The 9,528-nt window shown below is 52.2% G+C and overlaps 1 protein-coding gene across 1 annotated transcript; it reads left to right on the top strand.

Annotated features, from left to right (window-relative positions):
• The first annotated feature begins 2,381 nt into the window (after window positions 1-2,381).
• S1pr5 (sphingosine-1-phosphate receptor 5) lies at window positions 2,382-7,908 on the top strand. Its single transcript, NM_053190.2, has 3 exons — window positions 2,382-2,432; window positions 4,592-4,748; window positions 5,622-7,908. Exon 3 carries the CDS (start codon window positions 5,697-5,699, stop codon window positions 6,897-6,899), a length of 1,203 nt encoding a protein of 400 aa, NP_444420.1. The 5' UTR covers window positions 2,382-2,432; window positions 4,592-4,748; window positions 5,622-5,696; the 3' UTR covers window positions 6,900-7,908.
• The last annotated feature ends 1,620 nt before the right edge of the window (window positions 7,909-9,528 follow it).

The following is a 9,528-nucleotide window of genomic DNA, read 5'->3' as shown; positions in this document are numbered from 1 at the left end:
ATTCCAGTGCCATGGCACCCCTGTGGAGATCAGAGGACAGCTCTCTGGAATTGGCTGGACTCAGGTCTTTAGGCTCGGTAGCTGGCTGAGCCAACTGGCAGACACTTTCACCAGCTGAGCTATCTCACTGGCTCAGGCTCAAAGGTTTCATCTCTCAAGAGTAAGGAGGCAGGACAGACTGACAGGGTTAGAGTGGGTAGATATCAAGATGTGGGAATGAGTGCACTACTTAGCCTAAGAGACTTAGGGACCCATGGCTGCCTTCAGAGCAGGACAGAGGCCAATTCCAGTGGCAACAAGTGTTGGCTCCAGCTGTGAGGTGAAAACTAGGGGCAGAAGCATAGGTGGTCAGTGTAACGCCTGACATCAGTCCAGGTCGCTGCAGCCTAAGTCCCAGTCTATGGAAAAGAAAGCAAGATTTCTGCAGGACTGGAGGGCTCTGGGCCTGGGACCTATGACCACCAGAGAGCCGGAAGAGTCCCACCGTGCTTGACAGGGCTCACAGGAGGTGATATTGTCGCCTGGGAGGTGTGAAGCAGCCACCTCCCACACTGCTTCCCCTTTGATACAGAAGACCATTTGTCAAGCGCCTACTGTTACTAGGCGCGGCAGGGATTCATTTCTCAGGCACACACACACACACACACACACACACCCCTAATGCCTGGTCTTTGAGTTGTGAGGAGCCAAGCACCTAAGGCCTGACCCATACATCCCATTGGCTATGCTGTCGGGCGCATGGTTTCTATTGGTTAAAACTAGTAGGAGCGGTTCTGCCTACTGGAACAGCTGGGTCTGGCTGCAGCCATGGGGATCCCACAGGGGGCTACATTAGAGAGCTCTCCCAAAGGGTTCAACGGAGGTGTGACCTAGCCTGAGACATTCCGGCAACAACTCTAGACTCACTCCTTATGACTTCTCCATGCTACTTCTAATATGTACTCACCTCTCACCCTGCCCCCTCCCCCAGCCGGTTAGCTGGGGCTGAATGACCCTGGGCAAAGGGCATAGTCCCCAGGAAGGTCATTCAAAGAGACACCAGAAACCGGACTGTGGGCACAGGTCTGAGGTTGGAAGAGCTGGGCCCTAGCAGGAATCTCTTGGGAATTAAAGGGGCAGGCGGGGGAGGGGCGGGGTGGGTAGTGCCAGCTGAGTCTGATCTGCTGGAGGAGTGGCCTGAGAGAGGTGTAGAAGAGCGACACAGACAGTGTGGAAGAGACACACACACACAAAGACACAGGGAGAAACAGATACCAAGAGGATCTGAGAGAAGCCAGAAAAATGGATCATATTGTGATCAGAGTTCAATTCTGGGGACCCACATGGGGTGTGGGGGAGAAAAGCAACTTCGACAAGTTGTTGTCTGATTTCCCTACATATGACATAGTACACACACGCATGCACACATACAAATACATAAATAAGCATGATTTTAAGAGCAATTTAAAGCCAGGACTGGTAGCACATGCCTTTAATCCTAGCATTCAGGAGGCAGAGGCAGGCAGATCTTTGAGGCCAGCTACGGAGCTGAGTACCAGGACAGCCAAGACTACACAGAGAAATCGTGTCTCGAAAAAAAACAAAAACAAAAACAAGAAGGAAAGAAAGAAATTTTAAATGAGACCCTAGGGGAGAGAGACATAGCGAGTAGATATCCATTTGTCATTTACTACCTTATTCATTCAGAAGTGTTTATTGGCCATAATCTGTGCCCAAGACAGCCTCAAATCCCTGACACCATAAACACAAGTGCTATATTTCATGATTTCGACCCTAAAGGTTGAAAGAAGTGGGGCGGAGACAGAGAAGCCTTTGGGCGGGAGGAGTCAGATCCTACTTATTTGGGGACCTGGAAGTTCCCTCCACCTACACTATCCCTCTCGTACCTGCCCCTCCTCTCTCTTGTCCCTCAGAAAGTAGAGAAGGGCTCTGTGCTGCTGTCCAGAGGAGACTTGTCCCCACCCGGTGAGGACCAGAAGACTCCAGCAGTCGCGCCCACTAAAAGTATCTCTTAAATTGTGCTGCCCATGTGCTGCGCCATTGAGTTGTCTTTGGAATGCAGGCTCAGGGGTCCAGACATCAGAGGACAGACAGGACCCCTTATCTGGAGTAGAAGAGTGATTCACCTAGAAAAACCCTCTCTTTCCTGCGATTCTGGGCCCTCCCACCCCGAGTGTCCCCGGGAGGGACCCGAGGGAGAAGCTAGGACTTGCTGGTACCAGTCGCCGCTGAGGCGCTCTCCGGTGCCGCGGCGGGTGGCACAGGCTGGCAACCCCGGGCTGGGAGAAGGAGGGGGAAAATGCGGGCGTTCGCCGACACTTGGCGTCGCGGGCCCGCCCTTAGGCTTGCCACTTCCAGCCCCGCCCCCATTGCAGCCGTCCAGTGTTCCCAGGCGCACCGCCTAGGGCACACGACCGGACCCAGGCGCAAGGGTGAGTGTCCAGCACTAGGGGAACTTGCGGGAAGTGGGACTCGGCTCCTTGGAGCAATTGACGGCTGGAAATGCACAGCGCTCCTTGCTGGGGTTTCTAGATCCTTTATGGGACCCCCAGCAGAGAAAACTGAAAACTCCAAGGGTACTTGTAGGCCTGAAGGGGAGTGAGGACCCCAGGAACCCTCCAGCTCAGCCTGGCTGGGCTCCTTCAAACTTTTCCTAATATCATTTCCAGGCATGTCAGGTCATTGGAGGTGTTGGTACAAAAGTCCTACCCTCTCCCGAGTGAACCGAGCAGAGAAAGCTGTTTAACCTGTATCTGTATTTGATGCCTCTCCAGCACTCAAAGTGGCCCAGTACTTCTAAGTCTGTTTGTGCTCCTCAGAAACTGTCTGGGACCTCTTTGTCCCTTTGCCTTCCAGGTATTGAGAGATCTGTGTCCCGGGCCTGTCTTTTCCAAGGCTTCTATGAAGGGCATTTCTTGTTGTAAAAAATTTCAGGGCATGGTGATGTATGTGTGCCTTTAATCCCAACACTTGGGAGGCAGAAGCAGTTGGAGCTCTGTAAGTTTCAGGTCAGCCTGGTCTATCTAGACCCAGGCCAGCAGGCTGCATACGAAGACTGTCTCAAAACAATTTATTTTAAAATCTGATTTACGTGTGTGTGTGTGTGTGTGTGTGTGTGTGTGTGTATGTGTGTTGGTGGATGGGTGGGACTGTGGATGTATGCATGCCACAAACATCACAAATGTGGAGGTCTGAAGACAGCTTGCGAGGTTGGCTCTCTCTTTACACTGTGTGGGTTCCATCTCGCCAGCCTTCCCACTGGCCATCTCACCAGCCTCTCAAGGTATTTTTTTAGGAACCTGTTTTTGTTTATCTGTAAATTGGGACTGAGGGAGGAATTGCTGAGAGGATTAAAGGGTAAGTGGCTTTTAGAAGAGTCACTGTGATTTAATGACATGTGTGTCTCTACTGAGGTCCTCTGAATGTGCAGTGACCAGGATCAACATTCTCACTGGCGCTTGGAGGAAATAACTTTTCTTTTTTTGTTGTTGTTGGTTTGTTTGTTTTGTGCTTTGTTTTTCAAGACAGGGTTTCTGTGAGTGGCCCTGGCTACCCTGGAACTCACTCTGTAGACCAGGCTGGCCTCTAATTCACAGAGATCCACCTGCCTCTGCCTCCCAAGTGTTGGGATTAAAGGTGTGCCTCCCAAACGCTGACACCATTGCATACACTAGCAAGATTTTGCTGAAAGGACCCTGATATAGCTGTCTCTTGTGAGGCTATGCTGGGGCCTAGCAAACACAGAAGTGGATGCCCACAGTCAGCTATTGGATGGATCACAGGGCCCCCAATGGAGCAGCTAGAGAAAGTATCCAAGGAGCTAAAGGGGTCTGCAACCCTATAGGTGGAACAACAATATGAACTAACCAGTTCCCCTGGAGCTCGTGTCTCTAGCTGCATATGTATCAGAAGATGGCCTAGTCGGCCATCAGCGGAAAGAGAGGCCCCTTGGTCTTGCAAACTTTATATGCCTCAGTACAGGGGAACGCCAAGGCCAAGAAGTGGGAGTGGGGGTGTAGGAGAGTGGGGGGGAGGGTATGGGGGACTTTGGGATAGCATTGGAAATGTAAATGAAGAAAATACCTAATTAAAAAAAAAAAAAAGGTGTGCCTCACCACTGCCACCACCACCACCCAGCAACATTAAAAAAAAAAAAAAAAAAAAAAAAAAACCAAGGAAAAGCCCATGTGTTTCTCATGTGCAATATGGGGCCCTGGGCCCCAGGCTGGTTGTGGGTGGAGGTTGTGAAATTGTGCTACTGGGTGTGAGACCATTCTCAGGGCTGAGCCCCTGTGGTGGCTTCTGTCACTGAATCTGCATGTTTGGGAGGGGGAGGAAGCCAATGCTGGCTCTGGAGCTCAGGCCACCTGAGCATGTTAGGCTTTCGCTGAGCTACAGGTCCCCAGCCAGGCCAGTGTGTCTGTGTCCTGTCCATGTGGAACCCCTTCCTTATTTAGTGTCCCTATCTGTGGTTGTCTGTGTAGCAATGATTTTTGGAATTCTCCTTTGTTTATGAGTGGGCATGCATCTGGATGTGCCTCTGCTTTTGTGTTACAATAGTTCCTTTTTATTTTATTTAATCTTGACACAGGCCTCGAACTTACTGTGTAGAGAACGATAACCTTGAAGTCCTGATCCTCCGCTGGCAATTGCTGGGGAACCGGTGTACACCAAATGCCCAGCTTACTCCCCCCAGATTTCCAATAGCCGCTCTCCTGTGTCTGCTTCTGGAGTGCCGGTTACAGGAGGTTAGTTCTTCCTTTCTTTCCTTTCTTTCTTTCTTTCTTTCTTTCTTTCTTTCTTCCTTTTTTTTTTTGGGGGGGGGGTTTCGAGACAGGGTTTTCTCTGTGTAGTCCTGGCTGTCCTGGAGCTCACTCTGTAGACCAGGCTGGCCTGGAACTCAGAGATACACCTGCCTCTGCCTCCCAAGTGCTGGGATTAAAGGCGTGCCCGGCTTGTTTTTTCTTTTTTTTAAAACCAAATACTCTATTAACTTTTATTAATTTGTTTTGTGTGTTGTGTAGGTAAGAAAACAACTTTTTGGAGTCACTTGTCTCCTTCCATCATGTACATCCTGGGGATTAAACTCAAGTCATCGGGCTTGGTGGCAGGCATTTACCTGCTGAGCCATCTTGCTGGGGTGGTTGTATTGGTTTGGGAGGCTTGCTAGCCTAGAACTCACTATGTAGCCAGTAGTAGTACTTCGAGTATATACCCGTGTGCAAATGCCCAGCACAGGGGTGGTTCCTTGGTGCTGAAGTTGCAGGCGGTTTTGAGCTGTCTGATATGGGTCCTGGGAACTAAACCTGAGTCCTCTGGAATAGTGTGGCAAGAGGGCTTAATCGCTAAGCTATCTTTCCAGACTAAGGCTGGCTCTGAACTTCTGAACCTTTGCCTCTGCTTCCCAAATGCTGGAATTACAGGCCTGAGCTACCATGAGGACAGGCTAGTCCTTCCAGATAGTCTCCGTGTGGAGTGTCTATATCCAGACATTCCTCCTCGGTTCTAAACCTTCTCAAGTCCTCAGGGGGCGTGGTGGGGAGGCGCAGGGATTGGGGACCCTCTTCCCGGGCTCTTTTTCTTCAGGATTCCTAGCTCCTGACTGTCCTTCCCTCCCGTAGACTTTTGCACAGTGCTCCAGTGGACGACCGGCAGGACACAGCAGCGACATCTCCGCGGCGGGCGGCGGGCAGCCCATGGAGCCCGGGCTGCTGCGGCCGGCGCCGGTGAGTGAGGTTATTGTCCTTCACTACAACTACACCGGCAAGCTCCGCGGGGCGCGCTACCAGCCCGGCGCCGGCCTGCGCGCAGACGCCGCAGTGTGTCTGGCTGTGTGTGCCTTCATTGTGCTGGAGAACTTGGCTGTGCTCTTGGTGCTGGTCCGCCACCCTCGCTTCCATGCGCCCATGTTTCTGCTCCTTGGCAGCCTCACTTTGTCGGACCTGCTCGCCGGGGCGGCCTACGCCACCAACATCCTACTGTCCGGGCCGCTCACGCTGCGCCTGTCGCCTGCGCTTTGGTTTGCGCGTGAGGGGGGCGTCTTCGTGGCGCTCGCCGCGTCGGTGCTGAGCCTCTTGGCCATTGCTTTAGAGCGCCACCTTACCATGGCCCGTCGTGGACCCGCACCCGCCGCCAGTCGCGCTCGCACGCTGGCGATGGCGGTGGCCGCCTGGGGCGCGTCGCTATTGCTCGGGCTGCTACCCGCGCTGGGCTGGAACTGCTTAGGACGCCTGGAAACCTGCTCCACCGTGCTGCCGCTCTACGCCAAGGCCTATGTGCTCTTCTGCGTGCTGGCCTTCCTGGGCATCCTGGCTGCCATCTGTGCGCTCTATGCAAGGATTTACTGTCAGGTGCGGGCCAACGCGCGTCGCCTGCGGGCGGGTCCTGGGTCCCGCAGGGCCACCTCGTCCTCGCGATCCCGGCACACGCCGCGGTCGCTGGCCCTGCTTCGTACCCTTAGCGTGGTGCTCCTGGCCTTCGTGGCCTGCTGGGGACCGCTGTTTCTCTTGCTATTACTGGATGTCGCGTGCCCAGCCCGCGCGTGTCCCGTGCTCCTGCAGGCCGATCCCTTCCTGGGTCTAGCCATGGCTAACTCGCTGCTGAATCCCATCATCTACACCTTCACCAACCGAGATCTGCGCCACGCGCTCCTGCGGCTGCTCTGCTGTGGCCGCGGACCCTGCAACCAAGACTCCTCCAACAGCTTGCAGCGATCCCCCAGTGCTGCCGGGCCTTCCGGTGGTGGCCTGCGACGCTGCCTGCCACCAACCTTGGATCGCAGCTCTAGCCCATCAGAACACTTGTCTCCCCAGCAGGACGGGGTGGACACCAGCTGCTCCACCGGCAGTCCTGGAGTAGCAACCGCCAACCGGAGCCTGGTGCCTACTGCTACAGACTGACGCTTCCCAACCCTTTGCAAGAACAGACTGACTCGCCAAATAAGCGCATCATCTGTAGGAAATAGCCAGCGACGGAGGGGGACATACAAGAAAGAAGGGAAAGTGATTGATCACCCCATAACAAGAACAGACAAAAATGCACTCGGGATCTGAGATGGACAATAAGGGAAAGAAGAAAGTGATGAGAAGGTATCCAGGTAGTGGAACCTAAGCTGGGAAGCCCTGAAGGAGAGCCATTCCATATGGCTGCAGCAGAAATTGAGGAGCAGGAGATGAAAGGGCAGGTTGTGGGGAAGTCTTGTTGGTTCTGAGGAAGTCCTTAGGTTTGGCTCTGAGTGAAGTGGGAGCCATAGAGAATTCTAAACAAAGGAGGGACTCTCCTGGATTCAGACCTCCACAGGTACCCTGTGACTACCAAAGTTCAAGGGGAATGGCTAAAAGATGAAGGGATAAAGGAGAGCGGGGCTCCAAGAATGCTCAGAACCAGGTGATGTCTAGATAAGAGTGTGCTAAGGGCTGGCAGGAGTAGTGGCTGGCTACAGAGGAAACAGAGCTGTGGACAAAGGTAAGCCTAGGTCTGGAAATTTGGCTCTGGAGACTGTCAGATATCAGCTGCCAAACTTCCAGAGTGTGGACAGGTTCTTCATACAAATTACAACCACAATAAAAACAATTCAAGGAGTTGTCCTTACTGGGATCTTTCAGAATCTATTCATTCATCTATTGATTTTTTTTTTTAATTTTCCCCCAGAAAGTTGTAACTATCCTCTTTAAAAGTGTTTATTTATTGGGGTTGGAGAGATGGCTCAGCAGTTAAGAACACTTGTTACCCTTGCAGGGGACCTGTGTTCCATTCCCAGCACCCAAGTGGTGATTCTGGCAACTTCAGTTCCAAGGTTATCTGATGCCCTCATCTGACCTCTGAGGGCACCAGGCATGCACATGGTACAAAGATTGAATGCAGGCAAAACTCTCATACAAACAAGCTAAATAAATCTTTTAAAATGTTTAAAATTGTTTATTTATTCATTGTTTATTTTGAGAGAGACACTCACTATGCAGCCTCAGATGGCCTGGAACTCACTAGGTAAACCAGGCTGGCCTGGAACTTCTGAGTGCTAATTTGGGCTGCGCAGGGTGGGGTGGGGGTGGGGGTGGTCCTGGATATGCCTTTACTTTACAGCAACATCATTTCAGGCCAGCCTGGGCTACATAGTGAGACTGTGTCTTTTTGTTTTTTGTTTTTGTTTTTGTTTTTCGAGACAGGGTTTCTCTGTGTAGCCCTGGCTGTCCTGGAACTCACTCTGTAGACCAGGCTGGCCTCGAACTCAGAAATCCGCCTGCCTCTGCCTCCCGAGTGCTGGGATTAAAGGCATGCGCCACCATGCCCAGCTTGAGACTGTGTCTTAAAAGCCTTTATCTACTTATGTATTTTGTGCCTGTGTATATGTACGGGTACCCATTGGGCACAGCAGGAGTGCAGGCGGAGGTCAAAGGACAGCTTTCCTCAGTCGGTTTTTTCCTTCCAGCACAGGGATCCTAAGGATCCAACTCAGGCTGTCATTCTTGCCAGCAAACACCTTTATCCCCCGAATATCCTTTGCCCTACCATCTCACCCCCACCCCTGTTTGCTTTGCTTTGCTTTCTCACTAATTATGACAAACATCTACCGATTCCCTACGGTGAGAAGCTCTTTTAGACTGTTCATCAGCCTTCCCCAACCAGATTCAGAACAGCATCACCTGACTCGCCCATCCTGCAAATAGTGCCCCCTCATGCCTGCTCCCTGCTCCTACCCGCTTCCCCCCATACCCCCCACAGACAGCATAGGTTTAAACTGTTCATTAAACTTGTATGTCAACTTCGGCCATGTTCATCTGGTTCATATTCATGCGAGGTCCTTGACACCAATGACAAGGTTGCTCTGTGCCGTGGACAGGTTCCTGGACTCAGATGGTTCTGCACGTCGAGGCTGCTCCTGTGCACTCCAGGTTCAGCATGAGCACACACCCCGCAGCCCCCACACTGAGACAACGCTTCTTGTACCCAGACTGACTTTAAATATACTACGAAGCCAAAAAAACGACTTTATACTTGTGAATTTTGTTTCCTGTGAGCAAAGGTGTGCTCTGCCACACGTGGCTTATGCTGTGTGGCGACAAAACCCAGTCCCAGCCCTCAACCTCCATTTGGTAGATGAAGAAACTAACAGATTTCCCTTGCCCCAGGGTCTTAGTACGGCTTTACCCTTGGGACCCCCATGCAGGAGGGGCTTGCCTGGTATTCGCTGCTCTTAGTCTAAGATTCCCTTGAAGTCTCTGGGTGTGGGCGCCACCTTGCAGTAGCTCTGAGAATTGCCTGGGTTCTGCTTTTAGCCGCTGGTTAAGGAACAGCGCGTCCCTTGAGGTAATTCTGGGAACTGCAAGCAGAGTGAAAGCAGGTGGTGAAGGGGATGCGCTCAGGTTGGGATTGCGGGCCAACTTGCATAAAATGAATTTTTTCCCCAGAAGTTCGCGAAAAGCTAGCAGGGGTGAGGGGTGGGGATACAGTCCGGCTGGCTCCCAGAGACCCTCCCTCAGATCTCATATCTTTCCTGGTGTGTTGGCTTGGTGGTTTAACAGTAGGGAA

The sequence above is a fragment of the Mus musculus genome, chromosome 9 (assembly GCF_000001635.26).
Source record: "Mus musculus strain C57BL/6J chromosome 9, GRCm38.p6 C57BL/6J".
Lineage (NCBI taxonomy): Eukaryota > Metazoa > Chordata > Mammalia > Rodentia > Muridae > Mus > Mus musculus.
The sequence above is the reverse complement of the archived record's forward strand: the minus strand, read 5'-3'. Positions and strand labels throughout refer to the sequence as shown.

Excerpts from the sequence above, each read along its gene's own strand:
- S1pr5 (NM_053190.2), top strand. The coding sequence starts at position 5,697 with ATGGAGCCCGGGCTGCTGCGGCCGGCGCCGGTGAGTGAGGTTATTGTC.